The sequence below is a fragment of the Sinohyriopsis cumingii genome, chromosome 15 (assembly GCF_028554795.1).
Source record: "Sinohyriopsis cumingii isolate HCF-2022 chromosome 15, ASM2855479v2, whole genome shotgun sequence".
Taxonomy (NCBI): domain Eukaryota; kingdom Metazoa; phylum Mollusca; class Bivalvia; order Unionida; family Unionidae; genus Sinohyriopsis; species Sinohyriopsis cumingii.
Window position 1 is genome coordinate 77,575,903 of NC_142975.1, and position 15,539 is coordinate 77,591,441.

At 35.1% G+C, this 15,539-nt stretch overlaps 1 protein-coding gene across 3 annotated transcripts in view; it reads right to left on the reverse strand.

Annotated features, from left to right (window-relative positions):
• Nucleotides 1-2,079: 2,079 nt before the first annotated feature.
• The window catches only part of LOC149782122 (uncharacterized), a 132,309-nt gene continuing 118,849 nt past the window's right edge, over nucleotides 2,080-15,539 (reverse strand). For all 3 annotated transcript variants that reach the window (XM_089933568.1, XM_089933567.1, XM_089933566.1), the window contains exons 19-21: nucleotides 14,731-14,934; nucleotides 12,019-12,174; nucleotides 2,080-10,228 (exon numbers count right to left, since the gene is read on the reverse strand). In XM_089933568.1, the coding sequence (XP_089789694.1) occupies nucleotides 10,097-10,228; nucleotides 12,019-12,174; nucleotides 14,731-14,934 (492 nt within the window). In that variant the 3' untranslated portion in view covers nucleotides 2,080-10,096. The remainder of the gene's footprint in view (nucleotides 10,229-12,018; nucleotides 12,175-14,730; nucleotides 14,935-15,539) is intronic.

Genomic DNA, 15,539 nt, shown 5'->3' on the forward strand with positions numbered 1-15,539 from the left:
ATTTCTTAACTTAAGGCTATGGTGTGACTTTTTCAGCTATTATTGTTTACTACTTATTTGTGAACTAGGTGTTTCGGGCTTCTGTTGTTCTTGAAATTGATGTCAGGCATGTACACCTTCCATAGTTGCTCTGCAGTATGTTAATAGTGAAATACCAATAGTCGGCTAGGAAGAAGAGCTAAACTCCCATAGCAGTAGACACGTGGGATAAAGGCAAGTAGAGTATCTCAAAAACGGCTTGGATGACAACTATTTGAATTGCATCAAACTACTTAGTAGACAATGTTTTTCAAAATTTTCATCCAGGGAAAGAGCTTGCGTTTGCACTGTGAGCACCACATGCTGTCGTTGTTGTTGTTGTTGTGGGGTTTAACGCCATTTTTCAGCACAAGATAGGCTATGTATGGCGGCCAGTATTAATGGTGGAGGAAGAACCCGGGAAAACCCCGGGAAGAACCACTGACCCACGAGAAGCTACTGGCAAGCTTTCTCACATACCCACATTGGGAGAATCCTAGACTTGAACCCACGCAGACAGAGGTGAGATGGCAGTGATCCGTAACGGAGAGCGCTTTAGACCATTCGGCCACTCGGGGCCCCGACCACATGCTGTCAAAAACGGCCTTTGGATGTGAAAAATGCATGTATAAAATAGGGGTTGGGTTGCATAAACTTCTGCTATGAACTGCCATTGACTTATCTGGTCAAGTGAAGACTATTCTTATGCTTTGTTTTAATATAGGTATCTAAAAATGTGGACTTTTTGACCTCTCTTGTGTATTTGATTTTTTATGATTTTTTATACTAGGTCGCTGATTGCGGTATTAAATTTGTACATAAAAACTGGCCCCTGCCCCCTTAGGAATGGTACAGCAATCTTGCAGTGATGAGTGGTTTTGCTTGTTTGGGAATGGTACAGCAATCTTGTAATGGCTAGTTAAACTCAGTCCTGGTTGCAAATAAATGAACAACAAGCAATATTTAAAATAAAATTAATAATTGTGTGCGCGTGTGTCATGTGGACTTTTAACGCAGCTTTAATAATTTTGCAGTCATATCGCTACGATGTCTGCAGTGTGGCAGTTTATTTTGACTGGCTTACACAATCAGCATGAAGGTCATATTGTGTCAACCTTCCAAGAGAAAATTAAACCCATACTCAATCATTTAGTAGATTTATGCTATCAATGAGAAAATCCTATCATAATGGATTCTTTTTGTTGTTGTTGGCTCAACACCACTTTTCAGCACATGATAGGATATGCATGGTGGCCAGTATAACTGGTGGATGAAGAGCCTAAAAAAACCTGGGGTAGAACCACCAACCTACTGGAAGCTGGTGGCATGGTTTATTACATACCAACTTTGACGCAGATATTTGCCAGTAGTTTATGATGAAGCTCATTTTATTATAATGGGACTATTAATGGGGTTGTTGCTTACGAAACAGAGTGCCTCAAAGGCATTTTTTGTCAGAGGTAGATGAGTGGTGCCTCTAAGGCAATTTTTGTCAGAGGTAGATGAGTGGTGCCTCAAAGGCATTTTTTGTCAGAGACAGATGAGTAGCTGATCCCGCTAAAATGAAACTATATCTGCAACCATTAAAACTTTAGCTCCTTAAAATTTGAAACTCCTCCTTTTAGACAAAATCTATACATTTTATGTCTGCAAATATAACCCACTATACAATATACAGACACATGCAAGTTGCCTGTTTGTCAGAATCATGTTCTGACAAGCTTTTTCTGACCACAATTATGTAATACTTATGACTTTGCCAAGAGATAATTTTGGTCAGCAGCCCAATGTATTTGTGGACTAATACACAATTTTTAATGATAGTTTTACTGACATGTGGCATAAGGTTTATAGGATCAAGGCATGTATTCCCAAAGTTAAACATTGAAAACATGTGCTTTTTACTTATATTTATACAGTTTATGCATGTACATTACTCAAGACTTCAAGTCTGAACAGGACATAAACTGAATGCAAGATGAACAGAAGGAGAGAAATTAAATCCCATGCCAAATACAAAGGGGGGTTGGGTTTGCCAGGAACAAAGTAATAAGCCTGATGTATTAGAAATCGTTTCATCTTTTTATTTCTATAGCATTATCACAATAGCATGGGTAAGTGGGTTCAGATTATATACATCTTGAGCTTCGGGTGACATGAACAAAGAAATACACAATGAAGTTACCATGGTTATGAGGAAGTTAAAATGCTTTGCTTTGTGGGTACGCATTACAACAGAGTAATGGAAACAAAACAGGTGGAACACTTAATAACACTATACTGCTGACTAAAACAAAACTGACACAACAGGACGCTATCAACAAAACACCACACTTGCATGCTTGATCTACCCCATGCATCTTTGAAAAGCTCTGACCATGACCTGCTATGATATAATCCACTGATTAGATTTTATGCTGTTCATCTGAGATCATAAATACTATATATACTCATATACAAGTTGGATCCAAATGACACAAACCCCGATATACCATTGCAAATTGCACCACCAGATATGTGTCATCGCTGTTTACAGCTGTATCCAACATATCGACAAGTATATATTGAAAATCAAAATGTTTTTAAATGATTTAAAATATCAAGATGAAAGAAATTACTGAGAAAAATATTTAATGGAAACTGGAGTTAAAAGCTCCTGGAAAAATAGTTTTCAAGGATAGTCAAATGATATCAAACGTAATTTTACATAATAAACTACTGTATCAAAAGGATGTTTTTCTCTTGGGGAACTCCATATTGCCCAAACATTTTTGTAAAACTTTTTAAATAACAAAAAATATTGTAGATCAGTACTCTCCTCTTTTTCTCAGTAGTAAATATTCAGACATATTCATGTGTGAATGTCTATAGAACCCAAGAAATATGACTAATACATTATGTGTCCCCTCTGATTTTTAACAAAGTCTTCTATGTTGGTATTGGTACTGCATGGTTGACTCAGAAGACAATTGACCAACAGGTCCTAATGACCTTGATATTTGGTCAAACTTTCTGTGTTGAAACATTTTTCTTCTTGGTAGACTCACAATGACCTTGACCTTTGACTTTTAGATCACATTATTTTAAGATTTCTTTCCTACACTAAATGCAAGCTATCCACAAAATGCAGTTGCGTAACAAACGCCTGAACAAAAGTTACTGTGCAAAAGCAACAATTATTTGAGTCACAATGACCCTGACCTTAGACCTTTTGACTCAAATATAAATTGGTTTCCTCCTTACCCAAGTGCAAGTCCTCTACAATCTACTAACCCTGATCAAGGTTAATGGTCCAGAACTAATGTTATTATGCAAAACTTATTTTTCTTCTTTTAGTCACAGTAACCTTGTGTTTGAACTTTTGACCACTAATTCAACAGTCTTCTTTCTTACCCAAAGTACATGTTATCCAAAATCTTTGGTGAAGGTACATGGTTCAGAACAGAAATTTGTGTGCAGAAACCATTTTTAATTTTTCACCCAAACACTTTCCATCCACAAAGTTTGGTCCAAGTCTGTGATATACAACAGATATAACTGAGCAGAAATCATTGTTCTTCTTCCAGCCAGTGACCTTGACCTTTGATCCTGAAACTGATTGGCTTCATCCATGCCCGAAATGCAAGATATGTACAAAGTTTGGCAACAGTAGATGGAGGAGAACTAGAGTTACTGTGTGGAAACAAAATAAAGAACAAGGACGGATGGACACGTGCCATAAAATGGTATTCTCAGCCATTATGGCATGAATATAAAAATAAAAAAAGGAGTTCCACTGTTTTGGAGTTACTGATTGTTTCAAATATCTTTATTTCTGAACCTAAAATAACTTCAGAAGCATCTAGCATGACATAAATATTTAATTCCTCATTAAATGCCACGCTTGTTTAAATAGTATCAATAGATTTCAAAAGTCTTTTAAAATCAGGTGAAATACTAGCATAGAGAACAAATGAACTCAATAAAAAAACCTATACAACAGTTCAACTGATTTAACGAAGTAGTTTTAAAAAGTATCCCTTTCTCCATGACTTACATTTGTAATAAAATGCAAGAAACCATACCATTCGAACTGTTATATACATCAAACAAATAGATGTTGCAAACACATGAAAATAAGAATTAAAAATATGGTTTTCGATTTCTCATCTTTACTTGACATGTATGCTAGCATTATGTACATTAATATAAATAACGTTAACATGAATAACGCTTGTGATCACATAGTTACCTCCATGTTTACAGAACAACATGTACATTAACAATTATTAGTAACATGTAACCTGTATTCAATTAGACAATATTATGTTGGCATGTTTGAACAACATCTTCAATTTTATTATAAAATCGATGATAGGTGAACAAGATACATGTATGAAAATTAATGAAATATGCAATGCATCCGATATAACAGGAACTGCTTACTGTCAAACAATTTATTGTTACAAATGCAAAAAATGACTGAAATTTCAACCAACTGATACAAATTCAACACCAAGATCCTACAAGTTGTCTGTCTGATACAGTAAATTAAATTCCATAAATGATATCTGACAATGTTAAGATGATCAAAACACAACCATCTAAGTAGGAACCTCTCGAATACTTTGTACAAACAGAAATTTCAATTATTTTTTTTCAAGATATGTTAGAAAGCAACATTTTGTTGTTCTTGTTGTAAATTTCAAATTCAAGCCAAGGAGTTCCTGCTATCTGATGTAATGTTCATGAGAAAAGTGATATGCCCTCCTAGATTTGTCTCAAAGACCAAGAAAAACTTTATCCAACAATCAACAAATTTACCCCATACTTGTGAAAACATATTTCAAAATTGTGTAAGTTGAAGACATCTACACAACTTAAGATCTAAAGATAGATACTTTTCCCTTTGGGATGTTGAGTTCTTTTAAATAAAATTATACCCCACTATCTGCATTTGCTGTAAGATAAACTGCTAATGCTTTACGAATAACCAAGTAGCCATACAGTTCATATATCAGACTGGTTCTCTACCTTGTTCTTTGTGAAATGGCATTTTCAAACCCGACTGATTCCTTGTAATTTTTAAGGTGCAAGTGTTTGTTCTAATATTGTTAAAACTTGATTTAATTGATACGAAACAATTATTCTCCAAGATACAAAACATCAAATGCAAAATTATTTTTCTTCGATTCAATTCAAGCTTTATAGTTGTTCTTATTCAGTGATCATACTTAAATTCATGTACAATTTGGGGTCAATTTTTAGACTGGGATACAGTTAATCTATTGTCATAGCAAACTCCAAACACACAATGCATGTATTCATCTCACAAGCAATCATCACCATAATTATTCAAATAACAGCCTAATTAGTATAGCATTGATGCACAGAATCAGATTCTAAATGTACTGTATACTGTAGATTTCTTACCAAAGTCAAGGACCTCAGATCTATGTTAATCTTGATAAATGGGCTTTGATTTTACGAACATAATTTGTCAGCAAAGGCATTTCCACAATGAACAGATGACAACAATGTACCACTCTGCATCTGAAATGTAAGACTCTAAACAAGACTTGCATGCACATGTGTACTCCATGGTGCACTATCCTGTACTTCTAATAAATATTGAAATGCAACAAGACCATGATAAAATTTCACAAAACATAATTGATTTCTGAAGCTTTAACACACTTAACTGGTCAAACTTAATTCCTGCCTAAATCTCAAGCAATTAGTTTCTTGGGTACATTACAATGTGCTATGTAGTGCTGAGGCAATTAGAATAAAGTGCATGCCATAAGGCATACCACAACATCTTAACCAGGTTAATCTGAACTAGATTGGAAAATGTAACCTTTGGGTTCCGAGTCCAGCACATTAAACAAATGGCCACCGCAGCTCCTTAGCAAAATCCAGACCTAAGAACAATGTTCAGTACTCATCTCCACCCCAAGTTGATGACCAGGGGTCATACTGCACAATCTATCATAAATGTGATAAATTCCCACTTTGGCTAAAACGTTTTGTGAATTTCAACCCAGCAGCTTTCGAGATGAAGCAAGGGCTGTTCCATTAAAACATACATGGGACCCAGGTTAGGCACTTTTACAGTGGGGTACCTACCCATATATACAATTTAGAATTTTCGTATCATTTTAATATTTACTCTGTGAAATCAGGAGTACCTTAGGATATAGTTTTCAAAAACTGCCTTCCCTGGGTACCATACATGTTTAAATGGAACTGCCCTAATAGACTGATAAGTGTATCACAATAATTCCCATAAAAGCAAGAGATAATGAAAAACCCTAAAACAAATAAAGAAACTGCATGTTGACAAACATTTAAACTTTTTTCTTTCTTTCAAGTACGCATCTTTATGGCTGAACAATAGACAGAAGACCATTTAGATGCAAATTTTAAACCATGAATAATACCCCCCACTGCACTAAATTGCTTTTTAATACATTTTGTCTACCCTCAGAAGCTCATTTGGTTATTCAGAATAACTTGGTAACATTTAAGAGTAAACATGTCCTTGAAAGTTATTGATTCAAAAATTTATTGCTTAATTATTTGTTAAATAATGAACAAAATTATTGCGACTTTAACCTACCCATGCTGGAGAGCAGAAGTTCTATGGTTAGCATGTTGGACTTGAATCCCTGCCATTAGACTGGCCAATGTTGGCTACCATAGCGTGTCCTTGCACATGGCACTGATTTGTCTCAGCAAAATACTTTCCCAATCTGTGTGCCATGAAGCCCAAACTGAACATTATCTATGGAATACCTGCAGGCAATCAGGCCCCAAATTCATCAACGTTACATCTAGACCTAAAATACTTGATTAGTCAAAATTAAATCAGACTCAAATTTCATCCAATCAGAATTTAAATCAGACTCAAATTTCATCCAATCAGAATTTCAGGATTCTTTAAAGTAAGTCTCGTTCACAACCTGCTGGTGAAACCCAACCTAGATGTAGTCCACTTCGTATTTTGACCAACCCTGATGAAAGTTAGGCAGCAATTTCAATCTCTTAACCATTTCAATGTAAATTAAGTAGCTATATTGCTTTATGCCTTTCCTTATTTCTAACTTTTACAAAACAATTTAAAGAACTTTTTAAAAATTTTTGCTCAAAGACTCGGCTGTATAAACAAACAAAATTAATGCACATCTTTAAGCAGAGAACCAAAACAGTACAGTACTCTGGCACTATAAGGGACTGCAGTTCAAGGCAATCCCTTTCATAGGATGAGTATGGTGTTGCAACCTATTTCATTACTTATTAGCATGTACAAAATACTCAAGTAAAGTGCAACTTCATCAATAAAGGTCCAACTTTATTGATCTCATTAAAGTTATAGCATGAAAGAACTGAAAGCAAAATTTTTTACTTATGGAAAAGATTTACCATCATGTTAAGGATTACAGGATAAACGCATTGCCAAAAATGTTTTACTTAAATAAAAAAACTTATCATCTATGGTTTGTTTTTCTTGTCGTTTTTATGAAATTTACTAAGTCTGACCAGTTAAATGTGTGATATGGCCTGGACAGCATTAAAGTCTGAACTCTAATTTTACTATCAGCCAATCAGAAGTGAGCATTCAAAAATAATGTCATTCATGATTGATAATGCAAAATGTATATAATATATTCACACAGATCTCCATAAATCATAAGGAATGAGATCAGCATTGGTCTGAGGTTTGTTTTTAACATTAACATCTGCCACTTTATGCTTATCTAAGTTTTAAAACACAATTTTCTATTTTATCTTCAGCTCTATTCTTTTTTTAAAAATGTATTCATATTATCTTCATCGGGCACCATTCTTTTTCAAACTGCAAAAAAACTGGTGAATCTTTTCAATCTGTGTAAAAAATAAAATTGTATATCATGCACAAAATTGAAACTGATGATATCTCAAGTAATTACCAATATTTCAAAACCAGAACATTTTATAACCAACAGAACAGGTCAGGTCTTGTACTAGAAATAGGACAGAACAAATAAAACTGATGTTACAGAAAAAGTTTATTCTGGTGAATGAGATATGCTTGTGGAATATAGCGTTAACGTTTCAGAGACATCTCCTGCTCCCACTGCCTTAACACAAACACAAACACACTTTCTTTCTCTCCCCATTTTCTCGCATTTTTCTCTTTCTCTTTGTTTCTAATGTACTTATGTAAAATGATCACCAAGGACTTCCTTGATGACCCATGTCAACTGAGATCAAATTAATATTAACCTACATACATCAATATGTTCCATTGCACAGAGATAATTTCTTACTACAAAAATAGGCAGTCTTATTTCTGTACAGTGTACTGCTATATGTACATGCAACAACAGCGGCTTTGTTTTAAACGTCTAACATACAGTTAATAAGCATATGTACACACCTTTACATGGCATCATGAATATAATACTGCAACACTCACAATGGTACTAAGATGGGAGTGGGATTGAAAGCAAAAGGTAAGTAAAGAGAAGGAAAAAAAATTTCTACATATTCATAAAAAGAATCCATATACAATGGCTGATGTATGAAGTACGATACCTAGCTGCCTGATTAAAAGAGATTTTCTCATTAAAAAAAGTAATATGGCATATTAGAGTGTCTCTATCACTCAAAATTAAGTCCCTGATCAACAAAAGAAACCCCCATTTTCACTGTTAAGAATCAGTCAACAAATTGGCAAACACGTTGAGGATGAAAATTTCTACAAATGCCAGATGAAACGTGTCCAGCACACAATGGAAGAAATAATGATACAAGATTACAATCTTGTAAAAATTTGTCTAAATTTATATGGAGCATGCAAGCATAAAATGAATCAATTACCTATCAATGATACAATAGTTAAGACGACATATTTTCCAAAAATTAAATTTATAGAATTATTCATTATTTCCTTGAAGATTTCCTTCCAAGCTAACTTTAAAACACAAAATGTATTCCAGTGATGATCAGATTTGTTGTTAATCCAAATGCATGTGGAATTTCATTGTTTAATTCCCAAATACCTTGGAGTAAAAACTTAACAAGACTGAGAGACACCAAGTAATTCCAGTTAGAAAAAGAACCATGATCAAGGTTAAAACATTGACCATAAATCCGAACTAGCATGAAGGAAAATGTTAAAGATATTCACAGAAATCATCTAATCCACAAAAAAAAAATGCAAGATCAACATGTCAAAATAAATCCCTGTGAATACAATCCATACAATCGGAGTGAAGACAATAAAAGAATGCCACATGTACACTCAAAATACACACAATTATGTACATGAATTTTCCACTGTATGTCAGTCATAAATACATACATATAATTTCCTCAAAAGAAGTAATTCCAATACAGTGGGAATTAAAACTGGACACAGACCTCATACAAGCAAAATAAGCTCAGCCATTGCTGTCATTTCTGCATGAAATGTTTCAAAATTCTCCACAGAAACTCCATTGTTTTTGTTTTTTTTTAAATCAGCACTAAGTAAAGCTAGGGATGATTCTGTTTTTAGTCACGTTCTGACTGATGATCTACCGTTTACGAGGAACAACGGGTGATTCCTTGACTGGCTGTGCAGCATTTTGTACACTTGCATTCAATGCAAGAATACAAGTACTCAATCCATATTTCAAGGGACTTTGTCATCCATTTTCTTTATTGGAACAGGAAGTGTCTGTCACATACATGTATGATACACACATGTTCAAAGGGACCTGTTATGTGATTCAGTGTCTTGCAGAAATTTAAAGTGGAATCTATCAGCTCTATTCCAACACCATTTGTTCATTTGATAAATCCAAACATGTTTTTAAACCTGTCTTCAGTATAACATTTTGGAAGAAGCTTTTCCAGGGATTAACTTTTCCAAATTCTCTTCCAGCATTCAAGCAACATCTTCAACCTGAGGTTATACAATATCCTTGTGTACCACGGCATTCATCATCTTCAAATGAATCGAACACAATGTCTTCAAGCCATGGTGACCACACTCCATCTCTCTGACCCACTGTTATTCAATATTCTCAAACAGAACTGGTTTTCTCAAACCAACTGACATTTAATATCTTCAACCTACTGTTGCAATGATGATTATAAGGTGGGCCAAGTCCTTGACTTGATAATGAAGGTCAAATCCAAGTCGACTCAAGGTACTGTGAGAGAAATCACACGGTGGAAAGATGTGAACGACATACGCAGGCTGCAAGTGAAAGAAAGAAAGTAAAATTATTAGGTGTGGGATGTCAGATGTCAAAAACAAACTTAAATATGTACAAGTTAGCAGCTGTATGTATGTATGTATGTATGTGTGTGTGTGTGTGTGTGTGTGTGTATATATATATATATATATATATATATATATATATATATATATATAGATAGATAGATAGACAGATAGACACACACATACATACACACATTGTAAACTTCTTGAAAAACACTTTCTGAGTTGCTATCATATATTTACTGTGGGTGAGGTCACCAAAAGTACTATATATATATATATATATATATATATATATATATATATATATATATATATAAATAAATATATATAAATATATAAAAGCAGAGTCCAACTGCAAATAACATAGACCCTGATATGCCATCACATAATGCACCAGAGGATGAGGGTCTATGTTTGTTCCACTGTGTATTATGCTACAGTTTGACACAACTTCTAAGCAAGTACACGTGATATACAGTTATGAAACCAACTGTGACTCTGTGAGAGAACTGTGGTGCTTCCAGGCTGGCATACAAAGCAATCTAGTTTCACGTTTCTACCTCTATGAACATTAGACAAAAATGGCAGAAATGGGGAAGAAATTTATCAGCGACCTTGACCATGAAGATAAAACCTTAACTGTAATACATTAGATTCCATCAAACTGAGAAATCTAATTATCAATGGTTCATCCATGAACCTCAAATGGCTTCTAAAATATAAAGCATAAACAAAAGTACAGGAAACCCTTCCCATGAAGATAGGACTCCAAATGAGTATAATGCAACCCATCTTCTTAGTAATAAAAGATAATAGTGCCATGTGACCTTGACCTTGAAGATAGAAGCATAATGACCAATGACAATAACCTAGAATATAGGATCCTAGATATAAAACACGACATAATTTCTAATGATAATGTACAAGTATACCAAGTTTCATCCCATAAGCTTTAAGTTCTCAAGAAGAAAAAACAGTGACCGACTTGACCTGTGTCCTTGACCTTGAAGGTACACAATTTCTAAGTATATGAAGTTTTGTTCCTTAATTTCTAAAAGCTCTTAAGTTACAGCATTGTAAAGTGTGATGGAAAACTTAAGAATATTAAGGCATGATCCTAAATCTTCAAATAGGATACAAAATTTATTGTTATCATACACTTTCTGAAGATGATGTGCATCTATATCAGGTTTCAAACCTTAGCCTCAAAAGCAAAACAGTTAGTGGGGAGAGTACTTGAAATATTGACTGTGGCCATGATCTTGAAGACAGCACCCCCTAAATGGTTTACAATGGTCTTCTAATGATACATGAATACTTGGTTCTACTACTTAATCTCAAATGACTTGGAAGTTGAACAACGGAAAGGAAAGAATGTGGGAGACTTTGTACAGATTGAGCAATGACTTCAACCTTGAAGACAGGATCCACAATGTGGCAAACAACACATTTTCCAATGAAGATATATGAATATTCAAAGTTTCACACTTAATCTCAAATGTCCTTTAAGTTGTGGAAGTGAAACTGATGGACAGATGAAACGAGTTGCAGATACCATGTCCCAACATTTCACAAGAAGGCAGGGTCAACAAAGCAATGTATAAATGTATGCACATGTAAGCTCACTTAAAAACTGAAGGCATTGTCTTAACTCTCTGCTACCTCCACCCCCTTAGCACGTTTTTCTTCCCACATTAAATAATTACAACAAAAAGAGTTTTGAATTATACTAAAGAATACACTGTCTTATGTTAAATACTCACTTGCATGTTCCGGTCAGCAACATTGACAATCCCTGCAGCCTGTTTAGATTGCAGATACTGTATGAAGCCACCAGACATAGCTCGCGTTTGCTGATAAATATCAGTGTGGTCATGACCACACGGAAGTGCCAACAGCATGCAGAAGTCCTTCTCCATCTGAAAATAACAAATCTTATATGTAATGTATGTATCAACATGGAGTGGGTTAGTGCTAAACTGTTCATACTACTTAATGGTATTGATTATCATTTCTTCACATGTCTTATGTGAATCCTTATGCAAACAGTATAGACCGATACCTGCTATCGTTAGGGACAAGAGTGTTCTTCATTCTATGCAAAAATTTTAAACTCAGATCTGCCATCACATAGATCAGGTAAGACAATGTTCCACTGATGCAAGATTTTTAAACCCTGACCCCACCATCACATGTGCCAGCAGGTTAGTATCAAGACTGACATTCTAAGTAAAATTAGTAATTGCAGAACTGCTCGCACATTCTGTGCCAGCAGATCAGACACAAGTCAGATCAATGTAATACGAAGTAATATTTTTTCAATCTGTCATTTGATGTCTTTTATATTGTTGAATAAAGACAAACTGCTGGGTGTTTAAAGCTGGTATTGCTTATTAAACAAGAGTTCTACAGAAAGTAGTGACTGTCAAGATTGTGAATTGCTACATAGTTCTTCTTTAACACGCATGGGAATTCCTAGCTCATCAGTGTACAAACTACACAAATACAAAGTCATCATAACTATTCTTGAACAAGCAAGCACAGGAATTCCTAGCTCATCAGAGTACAAACTACACACAAAGTCATAACAACTATTCTTAAACAAACAAGCATGGGAATTCCTTGCTCATCAGAGTACAAACTACACACAAAGTCATCACAACTATTCTTGAACAAGCAAGCATGGGAATTCCTTGCTCATCAGAGTACAAACTACAAAGTCATAACAACTATTCTTAAACAAGCATGGGAATTCCTTGCTCATCAGAGTACAAACTACACACAAAGTCATCACAACTATTCTTGAACAAGCAAGCATGGGAATTCCTTGCTCATCAGAGTACAAACTACAAAGTCATCACAACTATTCTTAAACAAGCAAGCATGGGAATTCCTAGCTCATCAGAGTACAAACTACACACAAAGTCATCACAACTATTCTTAAACACGCAAGCATGGGAATTCCTAGCTCATCAGAGTACAAAATACACACAAAGGCATCATAACTATTCTTAAACAAGCAAGCATGGGAATTAATTGCTCATTTGAGATTACAGAACAAACTTCACACATATCAATGGCATTATACTTCTTCTTGATCAAGCATGGAAACTCCAAGCTCATCCAAGTAAAAACCTGAACAAACAAGCTGGGAATTCTGAGCTTGTCCGAGTAAAAATTTGAATAAGCAAGCTGGGATCTCTGAGCTCACCAAAGTACGAACTTAACATACAGCTCTGATGATTTGCAAATCCTTAACAAAGCACCCAACATTGTTAACCACAAGATGCTGGTGCCAGAAAAGTAACCCACATTTCATCATTCACAGCCCAAGACAGCAAATCTCAATAAATTGATTTGATAGGCTAGCCTATCTTTTTCAGTAGTATCTGATATTAATCTTCATTATTCTTCAGCCAAATTCATGCAATCAATCATTTCTCCCACAAGATCAATGACATGGTCTTCAAAGATTTTCAGTTGGTTACTTGTCCTGCTAGGCAAGTTATGAACTTTTCCTTGTTCTGCACCGTATTTACTGAAATAGTTAAAGCAGCCTACCCTTCCATGGCCACCACTTGTAAAAATGAGCCTATGAGCAGGATTTTCTTGTTCTGTAAGCTTCTAAAACACCTGAGTGTTACCTTCTCATAGTTGTCTATCATGTTCATAATTATCATAAGAAGTACTACAATTATACCATATTTCTATCACACACACACACACATAATAATACCTCATAAAGTCCCCAATGATATCATGTTGTATGAAGAAAAAGTGTAATGTCAGGGATATTCAAATAAAACTTAAGGTTAATTCATTGCATTATTATGCAGTTTTATTAAATAAAGGTTCTTTTTCTGTCCCATGATAAAAAATAATTTAAATGTGCAAAAATTTTCAAATAAAGTTTTTTGAAACTTGTCAAGGCTCACAAAATACAGATGTGATGTGATGTGATGTGATTTTGATTTTTAACGTAGCTTTAACAATTTTTCAGTCATATCGCTAAGATGTCTGCAATGTGGCAGTTTATAGTGATGTCTAGCACTGGTGCATCATGCCGCAGACATGTAGCATGATGTCCCACCCAGTCACATTATCCTGACACCAAGCCGACCAGTCCTTACACTAACCTCTTAATGCTGAATGCCAAGCGAGGCAGCTGTTAGTACCATTTTTTAAGTCTCTGGTATGACTCGGCCGGGGATCGAACCCACGACCTCCTGCATCTGAGGCGGATGCTCTAACCACTAGGCCACCGGAGCGATCACAAAATACAGAAATTATTTCACTTTTTTAATCAATTCCATCTAAAATGAGCACTCGTTTAACATCCTCCACATCTCTGTTCTGACAAGCATTACTCCTTAAGCAAAAAAGCATTATACCTTAAGCAAAAAAGCAACATGATATTGAAAACTGCAGTGGGGTTCCACAGATGACATTTTCCAGGAATGTGATAGAAAACTTGCCTGCATCCGTTTTGCCACTCCCTCCAGCTGAGCAGGCTCAAGTCGCATCCTCTGTGCAATTCTTAATGGCTGGATGGACCCATCAGGTTCTTGCTGGGGTAGTGACATCTTGACCAGGGGCTGCCATCCCGCAATAAAGTGCATTTGAACCACACATTGGTCGTTCTTCAGGGCCAACACACCTTGCCACATCACAGGATAGCGCTGTAAAACAAAATAATGAGATCCAGTTAAACGCTTCACCTCAGTTCAAGCAATGTATGGACTATTACTATACTATTGCAGTACAGCCTCCATTATCTGAACTTTTATTTTTCTGAATTTCTAACACTCCCTAATATGTACAAAAATGAGATGTTATTATCCAGAACATCCGACTCATTATCATGTTCCCAAATGAAATGAAAAACTGATTAATTGGCAGAACCAAGATAAAAAATTGCACCGACTGGCATAGCATTTTCTGTCAAATCAATGTCATTATTGGGAAAGTTTTACCACTCTGTTGGAAAGATATTTTCAGTTCATAGTGAAAATTTCATGAAATATGGATGATAAATATGTTACTAAACACAGAATTTACACATGGTATATAGGGCAAATTGTCCAGGTATCTAACCATGAGGTCAAAATACACTTTTCCTAATCAGAAAATCTAAGCACAATAGGACATTTATCTTAATATGTGGGTAGAGTTTGAAAATCCACTTGCCATTAGGCAATTACTAAAATTATCTATTTTCCCAAACTAAACTCTTACTCAACCAGTTGTTAACAACTCAAAGTCAATGCATGAAAGGCTGTTTCCT